Source organism: Episyrphus balteatus, chromosome 3, assembly GCF_945859705.1.
Source record: "Episyrphus balteatus chromosome 3, idEpiBalt1.1, whole genome shotgun sequence".
In the NCBI taxonomy this organism is placed as follows: domain Eukaryota; kingdom Metazoa; phylum Arthropoda; class Insecta; order Diptera; family Syrphidae; genus Episyrphus; species Episyrphus balteatus.
In genome coordinates this window covers 46,759,228-46,773,550 of record NC_079136.1, presented here as the reverse complement: position 1 = coordinate 46,773,550, position 14,323 = coordinate 46,759,228, and the positions used below count along the sequence as shown (strand labels likewise).

The following is a 14,323-nucleotide window of genomic DNA, read 5'->3' as shown; positions in this document are numbered from 1 at the left end:
CGATTTATTAAAAAGAGGAAACACTCTCTTTTACGGATTGTTATTGTTATTGCAATTAATAAATCAGGGCTGTCTTAACCAAGTAACTCAATTTTTATTACTAACGGAAAGGAAATGTTTAAGGTATAATTTGATAAGAACATTGCCAATTATGGCCTGACTATTAAAGAGTTGATACACCAAATCACGAACATTTTATCTTTAAAAAAATGTATTCATCGTTGTTATCAAAGTCAAAAACATGCTTAGAAAGAGTTAATAACTATTTTATACTCTTAGATGTTCAATAGCTTGATAGTAATTTATGATCTATATTTGAGAAATGTGGTGAGAAGCGATGATATTAACATAGCCAATAACAGCATGTAAAAAAAAAAAAAAAATACTGCCATCATGTTAAGATAAGATAGATTTTTATGTACGTTTTATCAAATTAATTTTTTATTAAAGAAAATGTTGTTGTTTTTGTGGCTTGTTAAGTGTCACTAATTAGATTATTAGAGCACATTAAGTGCTGTTTCATTGTTACGTATATTCCAAACAATTTTTTCTTTAATCTTTTTTTTTTTTAATTTGAGAGACTAAATTGGATTTTTTGATGATAAACTCACCTTTTATATATTCAGTCGAGAGTCACAAACATTCGATGAAGGTGTTAAAAAATGGAACAAAACAAAACACATAAAAATGTTTACCTAGCCAGTCTAAGTGGAAAGTCTTAAAAACCAATTTATAACTGTTTCACTATAATTTTCGAACCATTATTGGCTTTTAGCGAATTTAGCTTATTTTGCACTTGGAACATGTACGGGATGGACATCGCCGATGATGCCGAGGCTTCGAGATGCTACAGCTGATAGTCCATTGAAGTTTGGGGTAGGACGTATGGAGGAAGGTTGGATAAGTTCTTCTATTGCAATTGGAGCTTTGATTGGTGAGTTGCAATGATAAGTGATAAGTGATATAAGACATAATAAATGATAAATGATAAGTATGATAAGAGTGATAATTATGATAAGTTTGATAAGTATGTTAAGTTTGATAAGTATAATAAGTATGATAATTATGATAAGTTGGATTAGTATGATAAGTATGATAAGTAAGATAAGTGAAAAATATGAGAGGTATGATATGTATGATAAGTATGCTAAGTATGATAAGTATTATAAGTATGATAAGTATGATAAGAATGATAATTATGATAAGTATGATGAGTATGATAATTATGATAAGTATGCTAAGTATGATAAGTATTATAAGTATGATAAGAATGATAGTTATGATAAGTATGATAAGTATGACAAGTATGATAAGTATGATAAGTATGATAAGTTTGATTAGTATGATAAGTATGGTTAGTATGATAAATATGATAAGTATGCTAAGTATGATAAGTATATGATAAGTATGATAAGAATGATAATTATAATAAGTATGATAAGTATTATAAGTATGATAAGTATGATAAGAATGATAATTATGATAAGTTTGATAAGTATGATAAGTATGATAAGTATGATTAGTATGATAAGTATAATAAGTAAGATAAGTATGATAGATATGATAAGTACGATAAGTATGATTAGTATGAGAAGTATGATAAGTATATGATAATTATGATAATTATGATAAGAATGATAATTATGATAATTATGATAAGTTTGATAAGTATGATAAGTATGATAAGTATGATTAGTATGATAAGTATGATAAGTAAGATAAGTATGATAGATATCATAAGTACTTATCGTATGATAGTTATGATAAGTATGATAAGTGATACTTTTATTTTATTATTCTCTTTAAATTTTTTAGGGTGTCCCTTGGCTGGACCACTGGCAAATAGAGTCGGCAGAAAATGGGCTTTACTATTCAGTGCCTTTTCATATGCAGTTGCATATTTCCTATTTCTACAAGCAAATACAATTTGGTTCCTTTATGTTGCACGTGGCTTGCAGGTAAGCAACTATAAGCATTTCAACTAATAACTCCAGTTACGCGTTTCCAATATCTTTTTTAGGGAATCGGTGTAGGGCTAACTTGTACCGTAATGCCAATATACGTCTCTGAAATAACAACTGACACAAACCGTGGACCTATAGCATCACTGATGACACTTTTCATGTTGAGTAGGTATTATTTTCTTATTTGCGCAAATCGATTAAATCCTTGATTACATTTCAGGTGGAACTCTCTTCGTGTACGGGATTGGAATATTCATGACTTACAACCAAGTTCAGTACTCCTGTCTTACTATACCAATTATATTCTTTTTAATATTTTTCTTCATGCCGGAAACACCCTATTTTTATGCAATGAAAAGAAGAAAATCAGCAGCTGTCAAATCATTGGCATTTCTTCGGTGTAAGTGTCCCAAGGATATTGAAGATGAGATCAGACAGATTCAGTCAGCAGTTGATGCTGATATGTCTCAAAAGGGTACCTTACCCCAAATTTTACGAAACAAACCAAACCGAAGAGCGTTCTTTATTTGTGTCGGTTTAATGGCATTCCAGCAACTCTCCGGTATCGATGCGGTAACCTACAACATTGAATCTATTTTCATGGCTGCCAAATCACCCTTGAATCCTGGCGTTGCATCAGTAGTTTCAGTTTTGGGTCAAATAGTGGCAAATCTAATAACTCCATTAATTATCGAACGACTTGGTCGCAAGATGATCCTTATGATATCAGCGATAGGAATGTGCTTGACACTGATCGTAATGGGAACATTCTTTTACATTGAAAGTTCTCTTGAAGATTCATCAGTATATCGTTTGATTCCTATTCCTGCTCTAATGCTTTTTAGTGGAATGTATGCAATTGGATTTAGTCCTTTGCCTTGGGTGGTTATGAGTGAAGTTCTACCATCGAATATTAAAGCAACTGTTTCATCGTTTTCCACTACAGTTGGTTGGATAATAACTTTTGTATTGATACGTTTTATTCCAGAATTCAATGCTGAATTGTATTATGCATTTTGGACGTTTGGAGGATTATGTGGTTTGGCTTTTATTTTTGTTCTTTTTGTTGTTATCGAAACCAAAGGACTCAGTTTGCAAGAAATACAAGAGAAATTAAGCTAAAATTTGTGTTTCAAGAAAAAAATATAGTTTTATTTTGTATTAAATGGAAAATTATAAAATTATTTGTATCATCTCTCTCGAATTTAATGTTTTAATATAAGTCAGATATAATAAAGGACTTGTTAAGTTTTAGTAAAAACTTAGTAATATTTATTAATTTATTATTATTTATAGTGATTTTTACATACTTTTGAATTTCGGAAATTCACAAACTATGTGAAGTAAAACCTTATTGCCGATCAAATTTTGTCAGTAATTCATACATTTTACTTCGAAAAAACACAAAACGCCCTCAAAATAGTGGAATTTCAGATTTATATTTTAATTTTTTTATCAGAAAAAAGGTTACCAAATGCATTTTTCTCAACCAAAATAGTTTTATATAGGTACTTTTTCAAAAAAAAAAGCAAAAACTTTTTCAGGTAGCGATAACCCAAATCTTTTTTTTTAAATGGCTTCAATTTTCGTTTGCGTTTTTAATACACTTTGATTAAAATTTGATTTTCTTGTATTAAAAAAAAGAATACGAATATTTTTAATTTTAATTCTTAACTAGATTAACCATTTATGATTTAGGTGCAAAGGAATTAGTTTTTAAGTCAATTTTTCTTATATTTTAATAGGTATTTGAAATTAATAAAAAAAATTATTAGAAACTGATAATTTTGTTTTGAAAAAGGCATGATTCCAAAGGTTGTATTAAAAACTACGACAGAATTTTTAATCTTGTAGTCGTACATTTAAAATAATAATCATTTTTAGCAAAAAACAAAACCGACTTCCATGGATCAAAACTGGGTTTTATGGTTTTTAAAATAGTTCCTATATCAAAAAATGAACGAAATTGAAATGGGACCACACTGCAGCCACCAGCTATCCAATACAAAAAGAATTATCAAAATTGGTTCACTCAGTGCAGTGCAGTTATGCGGTAACAAACATAAAAAAAAAAAAAAAAAAAAAAATACAGACGAATTGAATACCTCCTCCTTTTTGGAAGTCGATAAAAAAAAATTGAACTATCATGTAAACGACAACTGATTTTAATGAAAGTTTTTCTATAAAAAAAATGTTTGAATAACTGTAGGTAATGTTAATTCAAAAAAAAATCATTTTTGCATTTTTAGAAAAAGTTTAAATTTTTTTTAATATCAGTTTTTTATAAACGCATCAATGCAATTTTTTGAAAATTTGTTTTTGTGTGTTGATCAATGTTCTATTTTTAATGACATATCAATTTTTTTCAAAAAAAAAATTTGGAACATTCTTATAAGATTAAACTCCTTAAAAAATAAAATGCACGACTGGGTCGCACGTACTTGCTCTTGTAGTTCACAGTATCTTTATCTTAAATATCTATTGGAAATTTAAGATTTTGTAGAAAAAAAATCAAAAAAAAATCAAAAAAAAATCAAAAGTTTAAAAATTAAATTACCTAAAAATTTTTTTTTTTTCAAAATGTTTTTTTTTTTTTAACATTTTATACTTATTGATCTCTGTAAATTTTAAATATAATGCTTTGATGAAATATATGAACTTAAAAAATATGTCAATTTTTGAAAAACGGCAACGCCATATTTCCGTTCTCCGCATTTTTTGAGAAAAACTAAAAACGCAGTTTTGTTAGAATCAATAAGAGTATTCCGCACACCAAATTTTATCGAAATCGTTAGAGCCGTTTTCGAGAAATTTGCAATACCTCGAAAACGTTATATGGGAGGTATGCGTTAGAATGGAGATATTGAAAAAATAAAACAAATTGGTCTAGGGAATTACGTAAAAATCATCTGTACCAAGTTTCAAGCAAATCCATCCATCCGTTTAGGCCCTAGCTCGATGTACAGATGGACGCACAGACGCACACACGCACAGACCGACGGACGGCATGACGAAAACCACTTTTTTGATCTACTCCATCATCGTAATGTGGGTTTTGATTAAAACCTCGATTTTTTTTTCTACACGAAACCAATACTTCCCCTATAGAGCAAGTAAAAAACGGTTCTAACGATTTTTAATTTTTGTTCTAATTCTTTTGTTATACAACAAATAAAATGGCACTCTTCTTCTGGTTTTTATATTCTTTTAATATTTAAATAATTCTTTCATAAATATCTCGAAAACGATCCAATTTTTGACTTCGGGTTCGAGTTCAACATTCATTTCAAACCTTAGGAAAAGTTCATAAAACTTCATATAAAACAAAACAATTGCAGCCCAGTGTAATAATAATTTTAAAATTCTCGAATTGTGGCAAATTTCATTTTATTTCTCCTTAAGAATTGTATTAGGTATATTATGTTTTTTCTTAAACTAATGGATTGCTTAACATAATCTTTATCTAAATATTTGACACAAATTTGCTAAAAGCTGATTAGTATAACTACTAATCTTTGATATTAAAAGTTGCTACTTTTAGATTACTTCCAAAAAATATTTATTGATAACAGAGTTGAGTGGATAGTTTTGCAAATGAGAAAACAAAACTTTTAGTTTGCTTAAAATTACAGAAATGTGAGTGTTGTGTAGGAGAATCAGCTTTGAGATAGACTTAAAATTATTTCCCGCCATCGGAATTTAACCAATTTTTTAAATTTTCTTCTGCTACTAAGAAAACCCAAAAATGGATCAAATTAAAACATACCGAATGTTTATTGTGTGTGCTTTTGGTAAGAGTTCAAAATTGAAAATTTGGAATATCAGTAACTAATAGAAGATCTCCAAAGCTAATCTGGGATATTTTATACATGGTATATGCGTTGCATGGACATCACCCATGACTCCAAGACTGCGAGACCATACAGATGATAGCCCATTGACTGATAAAATAAGTGATTCTCAAGACGGATGGATAAGTTCTCTTTTGCCTGTCGGTGCTATAATTAGTAAGTTTATTTTTAACAGAAGTGAATGTAAATTGTAAACGATCAAATGAATTATCAATTATTGACTTATTTTACAGCTTGTACCATTGCTGGGCCACTGTATAACCGAATCGGGCGAAAATGGACACTCCTATCAAGTTCGTTTCTATTTGCTGCTTCGTTTATTCTGCTGATACTGGGGAAAAATATTTGGTTTATATACGCAGCTCGTGTTTTGCAGGTGAAATTGTTTGAACTTTTCAAAACTAAGTAAAAAGTAGATAAAAAGATCTGAATTCACAGGGAATGGGCGGGGGACTTGTTGCTACAACTACACCAACGTATATTGCTGAAACTTCCACCGATAACCTAAGAGGGGCTATGGGAAGTCTTATGACAATTCTTATGATTGGTAAGCTTGAAACATCGAAAAATCTTGGTTATTTGCAAACCTTTTTTTATTCAGGTGGTATTTTGTTCGTTTACTGCATTGGTCCATATGTTCGTTACCTTACGTTACAGTGGTTCTGCTTGGCTACTCCGATTATCTTCTTTGTGACATTCATTTTTATGCCTGAGTCACCATACTTTTATGCACTTAAAAAACAAAGTCAAAAAGGTATAAAATCACTTCAGTTCCTACGAGGTCAGTCTCCGAAAACAGCTGAAGAAGAAATGTCAAGAATTCAAAAAGCAGTAGATGGAGATATGTCAAATAAAGGCAACATCAGTGAAATATTCAAAAATCGTGCCTACAAGAAGGCGTTTGTCATTTGCATTGGTCTGCTAACATTCCAACAGTTTAGTGGCACAACAGCAGTGACTTTCAATAGTCATTCAATTTTTACCAGTGCTGAATCAAAATTGGATCCTGCTATTGCCACAATAATTATGGGTCTAGTACAACTTGTTGCCAATTTAATCACTCCTTTGGTTGTCGATCGTGCTGGACGAAAAATAATTCTTATGATCTCAGCTTTGGGAATGTGTTTATCCTTAGTTGCCTTGGGAACATTCTTTTACATTCAAGAATTTAGTGATCCCTCAAGCATTTTATGGATTCCCATTCCAGCTTTAACCGTTTTCTATGCCATGTATGCACTTGGATTTGGGCCAATTCCATCTATAATTATGGGAGAAATTCTTCCATTGAATATTAAGTCAACAGTTTCATCTTCTGCAACTACATTCAATTGGATAACAACATTTATCGTAACTCGTTGGTATCCAGAACTAAATGCTTTAGGTTCTTACATAGCTTTTTGGTTATTTGGAGGCTTTTGTGCGGCAGCTTTCTTTTTTGTTCTATTTGTTGTGGTGGAAACAAAAGGACTTAGTTTGCAGAGAATTCAGGAAAAATTACATTCAGCTTGATTTTTATGTTTTAAGTTTATCTTTAATATTATTTTTTTATGTAAGGAAACTATTTTAATGCACTTCATTAATAAATTATTGACTCAAAAATTGGTAAAATTCTTATGAATACAACCCAAAACCTAGTGGGCAAGAACTTTTCAACGATACCTCATTTGTCAAACTACGATATTAAGTTTAAAAGTTAGCTACATACATTAATACCATCATAACAAACTTTTAGGATTAAAGACTTCAAGTAGTCGGGGAAAAATAACCCATATTATCGTGCTTATTTTTCAGTACGATTTAATCGGTTTTTTTTTGCAAGTCATTTCACAGTTCGAAACAATTGATTAAACCAATTCCGTGAAGAGCTTGAAGACTTCTTGAAAAATTACATTCTCGGCTACAAATTCTCGCAAATTGGTATTGTTTTGTTTACTTGCTGTATAATAGTCGGATACCTTAGAACTAGCGACTAAAATCAAACGCCATAAGGTATGCAGAAAATTAATACAAAAGTTGATAGAAGTCAAATTGAGACAAAGGGTTGCCAGGTGTCTTCAGAAAAAAAAAGAACTTCAATTAAAAAAGAACCATAATTAATTATAAAACTGAAAATTATTACCATAAAAGTATTTGTTAATATAAAAGCAATAATGAGTCAGTAAAAGCGTATTTGGACACAAAAGAGCTGATAGTAGTCATATAAAAATGTTCAATAAATGTACAATAAATTTTATACAATCTGAAAGCTTATTGTTTCAGCTCAAAATATTTATATCAACCATGTCTATTAGGGTGGGTCAAAAAAATCGCAATTCTTATTTTTTGAATTGGTACTCCGAAAAATCGATTGCTAGACCCTTCTAGAATATACACACCAAATATGAGCTCTTTATATTAATGGGAAGGTCCTCCGCTTTGCAATTTTCCATTTTTACATCAAGCTTCTACTAAAAAAAAATTAATTTTTTTATTAATTGACTTTTTAGCAAATTTCTTTTCATATTCTTGTAGGAAATTGAACGCTCTACAAAAAAGGCCTTATATACTTTTTTCGTTCATCTAACCGTTGAATAGATATTTGAGGTCCAAAAATAGAGAAAATCTTTAAAAATTTATTTTTTGTTCTTAATTTTGTAACAAATTGAAAAATTATAATGATCAAACGCGCAAGACATATTCTTGTTGAAAATTGATTGCTCCACAAAAAAGGTCTTATTAATTTTTTTCATAAATCTAACCATTCTAAAGATATTCGAGGTCAAAGTTAAAAAAAAATATAAAAACATTTTATATTTTTAAAAAATTTCTAATTCACTGAAACTTCATTATTTTCAAATTAGCAAGATATATTCTTGTAGGAGCTTAAAAGTTCTACAAAAAATTCCTTGGAATGAAATTGATTGCTTTAACCGTTTAGAAGATATTCGTATCCAAACCAATGCTCACTGATTTCAATAGTTTTCCTATGACCCGTATGTATTGCGATTTGGATACGAATATCTTCTAAACGGTTAAAGCAATCAATTTCATTCCAAGGAATTTTTTGTAGAACGTTTAAGCCCCTATAAGAATATATCTTGCTAATTTGATCTACTGTTTAAATTTCATCCATTTATCTTTTAAAACAAAAAAGTTATGATCAATTGATTTTTCGTGTCACTTTTTCGTTTCATCTTGTTTCAAATCACTACGATACTAAAGAAGTTTTCACTTCAAAAAGTTAAAAGTAGTATCTAAAAAAATGAAACTGGAGCATATAAAGCGTTATAGGGTTGCCAAAAACAACAAAACGTTAAAGTTTTTCAATTCAAAACAACAAACCAACCTTTAAAAATACGGTTTTTTTGGTACTTTAAATGCCTTTTTAAGCTCTTTGAAGAAAATAAATCGGGTTACAAGAGCATACATATCTATTTAAATCTTTGAAAATAGTTTAACTAAAAAACCCGATGGGTTTTGGTACACAGCAACATTTTTAATAAAATATACCTTTTTTTTATTTGTTAATTTAAAGTTTTTCGAAACTAGTTTTATTTAAGACGGATCGATAATTTTAATTTAATTTGATAAATCTATTAATTCTTTTAGAACAGCATTTTTCATTTGTATAAGAAAATTACAAATATTCTTGTCTTAAAGATCAAATAAAAGAAGAAAAGAAAGGGCCTGTTGTACAGTAAGGATAGAGCGTACGCCAAAAAGAATTATTCTATCCCCTTTACTTAAAGCTGAAAATTATGAAATGAAGAACAGAATTGCCATCCAAATTCCAACCCGATTTGGTCATATTGGCATTTAGCATCAGAAAAATTCGCATCGGTAGTTACTGATTTTTGGAATGTGCCCCCTTTGGCAGTGCCGTTAGGAATTTGTCACTCAAACCACAATATTACTCACCTCTGGGTACCAAGCTTACAGGTGTCACACCGTTCTATTATAGAAAATGGTCAATTGTCAAGGATTAATCCTCCGTAACTAAACTGAAAAAAGAGTAAACGTTCCTTTAAATGAAAATATTTTGATTCAATAATTTATTAAAGTATGAGATAAATAAAAGTTTCCTTACAATAAACATACAAAGACAAACTAAAAAAAAAAGAATAAAATTAAGCAGCATACAGTTTCTCTTGAATCCTTTGTAAACTCAGTCCTTTGGTTTCTACTACAACAAAATGAACAAAGAAAAAAGCTGCCGCACAAAATCCTCCAAACATCCAAAAAGCTATATATGAACCTAAAGCATTTAATTCTGGATACCAACGAGTCACCATAAATTGTGCCACCCAGTGAAATGTTGTTGCAGATGATGATACTGTTGATTTAATATTTGATGGAAGAATTTCTCCCATTATGATTGATGGAATTGGTCCAAATCCAAATGCATACATGGCATAGAAAATTGAAAGAGCTGGAATGGGTATCCACAGAATATTCGAGGCATCGCCAAATTTTTGAATATAAAAGAATGTCCCCAGTGCAGCTAGAGACAAACACATTCCCAAAGCTGCAATCATAAGAATTATCTTTCGGCCAGCACGATCAACTACAAATGGAGTGATCAAATTGGCAACAAGTTGTACTAAACCCATTATGATTGTGGCAATAGCAGGATCCAAGTTCGATTGAGCACTGGTAAAAATTGATTGACTATTGAAAGTCACTGCTGTTGTGCCACTAAACTGTTGGAATGTTAGCAGACCAATGCAAATGACAAACGCCTTCTTGTAGGCACGATTTTTTAATATCTCACTGATGTTGCCCTTATTTGACATATCTTCATCTACTGCTTTCTGAATTCTTGACATTTCTTCTTCAGCTGTCTTCGGAGATTGACCTCGTAGGAACTGAAGTGATTTTATGCCTTTTTGACTCTGGTTTTTAAGTGCATAATAGTATGGTGACTCAGGCATAAAAATGAATGTCACAAAGAAGATAATCGGAGTAGCCAAGCAGAACCACTGTAACGTGACGTAACGCACATAAGGACCAATACAGTAGACAAAAAGAATTCCACCTTAACAAAAAAAGATATCAGTTAGTTTTTATTGATCCAAAATTGTCAGTAATTTCAAGCTTACCAATCATAAGAATTGTCATGAGACTTCCGATAGCTCCTCGTAGGTTGTCAGTGGCCGTTTCAGCATTGTATATTGGTGAAGTAGTATTAACAAGTCCACATCCTATTCCCTGTAAGTTCATTTCTATAAATTTTTTCTTCGGGAAGCTTAAACAATTTAACCTGTAATACTCGAGCTACGTATATAAACCAAATATTGTTGCCTAATATCAGCAGAACAAATGAAGCAGCAAATAGAAACGAGCTTGATAGGAGTGTCCATTTTCGTCCAATTCTATCATACAGTGGTCCGGCAATAGGACAACCTTTAATAGAAAGTCAATTATTAATATTTCATTCGATTGTTTATAATTCACATTCACTTCTGTTAAACAAAAAAAAAATTTACCAATTATAGCACCGACAGACAAAAGTGAACTTATCCAACCGTCTTGAGAATCACTAATTTTATCAGTCAATGGGCTATCATCAGTGTGTTCTCTCAGCCTTGGGGTCATAGGTGATGTCCACGCAATACAAATTCCAAGTATTAAATATCCCAAGTTAGCTTTTGAAAATTTTCCATGAATTTATTTTAGTCAAAAACTACAATTTTTAACTTACCCAAACCACACGCAATAAACATTCGGTATGTTTTGATTTGATCCATTTATGATCTTTTTCAGCATGCGGGGATATTTATTTAATTTTTTTTAATTCGTTTCTCCACGACAGTGCTCACATTTCTGTCATTTTAAATAAACTAAATGATTCATTTTCTTATTCCTTAAAACTACCCCACATACATCTTATCAATCTTATCTTACTTTTGGACAAACCCAAGAGGAACCTCTTCATTTTGTAGATTAATGCTTTGGCTAATCACTACATCTGACTAAAAAGCAAATTCATTAGAAATTAACAGATAAGTTAAATCAAACATTGAACCTTTAATATGCATCATGTAAAAACGATGTAATCTTAAAAAAAAAGAAAGATACAAAAATAAGTTTAGAATAACATTAGATTTTTAGTAAAGGCCGAAAAAATATTCTTTATTATACACATTAAAACAGTTTTAACTTTCGCAGACATACGAAAACATTCAAAGAATAGAAATATCTTAAATGTAGCAGACAAATAGTGTAGTAACTAAAGCTTAAAATATTTCAATATTAGGGAAACCGGCCGAACAGCTCCGATAGATGATTTTTTTTTTTTCAAACGTCAGTAATTAAAAATTCTGAGTTTGAGGACCATTTTTTCAAAAACTCTTCAATAAAGTAAGTAGATTTAAATATTACAGTTAGAAATGAGCTTTTTGAAAATGTTTTTTTAAATATTGTAGGTGTTGCCGTTCTGTTCAAAATATTTTTTTGTGTTTGAAGTAAGTTTGTGAGAAAATTGCATTTATCGCTTTAATGATGGAAGACTTTCCCTTACTTCTTTATATTTAAATTACTTAGATAATTACCTAGATAATCTTTTGGTATCATTAAATTTATGTAATTTAAGCAAAAAAAAAAAAATGGTTTTGTTAAAAACAAATTAATTTTAATTTTTTAAAAAACTACGGCAATATCGGCAATTTTTAACCTATAGAGGTTAAAGTATTTAAATTACCGACGTATGAAAAAAAAAAATCATCAAAATCAGGTTGTTCGGCCGGTTCACTAATAATTTACTTTAGTTACTCCACTAAAAGATTTTCGGCGGTTTTTCAATACAGCAGAATGCCTTCCCGTAAGAGAGAGGAGGTTTTAAAAAGGTGCAAGTGGGATGCCAGATAAGATAAGAATCAAGAAAGAATAGAAGGAATTAAGATTTGACATGAAGCCAGAAATGAAATACCAATTGAATGTTAATCAAAGAATGAATTGAGAAGTGTACTCTTTTGTGCTTCTTGTGTTGTCAAGACTCTCTCTCGAATTCATACGTCCAGGTGATAAAGAAGATAAGAGTAATAATGTCCTGTACAAACTTGCGCAGAACTTTTCATCCTTTTTTTCAAATACTTTCTCCGGACGTCCTTACAGCTTTAGCTAATCCTATTTACCTTCACACGCCTAAAAACCACTTCTTTTTTTTCTACAATCGTTGTGTTAATTTTGATAAAAACTAAGATTATTTTTTGCCAATAAGAACTAATTAAAAATTTTACTCATACACCACAGTGACCGCGGAATTTAAATTTCCAATAAATAACTACAATGTGCAATAACCGTTTAAAAAATGACACCAATCACTTTTGCAAAAAAACGCGAATCACTTTAGAAAAATGATACGGGCTCGGGTCAAAATTCTGGCTTCAAAATTCTCCTTTTTAACGAAAATTCTGTTTTTCAAAATTCTGCTTTTTTTCTATTCTGCTTTTCAAAATTCTGCTTTTTAAAATTCTGCTAACATTATATCAAAAAAATTCTGCCAATTCTGTTTTTTTTTATACTAAAGAAAAATACACCTCATTAATGTAATTCAACATTGGTATTTTATTAATTTTTTTTGTTTTAAGTGTCGCAAATATTTTTTTAAATGCATAGACTGACTTTCTTTCAAATAAAATCTATAACTTATTGGAACCGATGTTGTTTGATACAAAATATTCCTTTTCTTGTTCAAATTTTTGAATATTCATCTTTATTTGATAAACTAAAAAAATTTGAATTATTTTCGGAAATTTTAAGTATTAAAAATCTTTTCTTAATATTTTCAAATTTATTCATTTAAAGAACAAAAATTAATATGCATTCAAAGAATAACAAATTATGTAGGTAAGTAATCAAACAAGTAGATCATTTTTCAAGAAGAATTTTACAGAATTTTGCAAAAAATTAAAAAAGGGTTTTTAAAATGTTAAAAAGCGCGCGCTTTTTATCATTTTCTAAACCCTTTTTTAATTTTTTGCAGAATTTTGAAAAACAGAATTATGAAAAGCAGAATTTTGAAAAACAGAATTTTGAAAAACAGAATTTTGAAAAGCAGAATTTTGAAAGCAGAATTTTGTAAAGCAGAATTTTGACAAAAGAATTTTGACCCCGGCAGAATTTTGACCCCAACCCAAATGATACACGTCATTTTTTTAAAGTGACGCGAGTCAAAAGTGACGTGCGACATTTTTTTAAAAGTGGAGTTGTTATAAGAAATTTCTCCACTTTTGTTCAAAATAAGTTTATAATAAGCGATTTATCATCACAGGTGGGTCCATTTGAATCTGGGCGATAATTTAAAAAACACTCTGCTTTTAAAAGGGAGTTTGAATTCGTATCTCTAGTTTATAATCAAAATGACAAGCTGTGTGTTAAATAATAAATTTTACTTGCGATCAAGTTATGCATTCGTATAAAAAAAGGTTGAGATAACAATTGGACATGACATTACGATGATATAGAATGCCAAAAAAAGTGTCCCGGAAGTCCGTCCATCTGTCAGTCTGTATAAGGATCGATATGGGC

The 14,323-nt window shown here is 30.1% G+C and overlaps 3 protein-coding genes across 3 annotated transcripts; 2 read left to right on the top strand and 1 right to left on the bottom strand.

The window, feature by feature from the left end:
• The first annotated feature begins 598 nt into the window (after positions 1-598).
• LOC129915302 (facilitated trehalose transporter Tret1-like) lies at positions 599-3,086 on the top strand. Its single transcript, XM_055994789.1, has 5 exons — positions 599-708; positions 776-934; positions 1,816-1,958; positions 2,021-2,129; positions 2,185-3,086. The coding sequence occupies exons 1-5, from the start codon at positions 663-665 to the stop codon at positions 3,084-3,086; spliced, it is 1,359 nt and encodes a 452-aa protein (XP_055850764.1). The 5' UTR covers positions 599-662.
• Positions 3,087-5,834: 2,748 nt separating this feature from the next.
• On the top strand, positions 5,835-7,399 carry LOC129915303 (facilitated trehalose transporter Tret1-like). Its single transcript, XM_055994790.1, has 4 exons — positions 5,835-5,971; positions 6,049-6,191; positions 6,254-6,362; positions 6,417-7,399. The coding sequence occupies exons 1-4, from the start codon at positions 5,863-5,865 to the stop codon at positions 7,322-7,324; spliced, it is 1,269 nt and encodes a 422-aa protein (XP_055850765.1). The 5' UTR covers positions 5,835-5,862; the 3' UTR covers positions 7,325-7,399.
• Positions 7,400-9,921: 2,522 nt separating this feature from the next.
• On the bottom strand, positions 9,922-11,595 carry LOC129914977 (facilitated trehalose transporter Tret1-like). Its single transcript, XM_055994430.1, has 5 exons — positions 11,496-11,595; positions 11,281-11,439; positions 11,055-11,197; positions 10,894-11,002; positions 9,922-10,829 (listed from the first exon to the last, which is right to left on the bottom strand). Exons 1-5 carry the CDS (start codon positions 11,539-11,541, stop codon positions 9,922-9,924), a joined length of 1,365 nt encoding a protein of 454 aa, XP_055850405.1. The 5' UTR covers positions 11,542-11,595.
• Between the last annotated feature and the right edge of the window lie 2,728 nt (positions 11,596-14,323).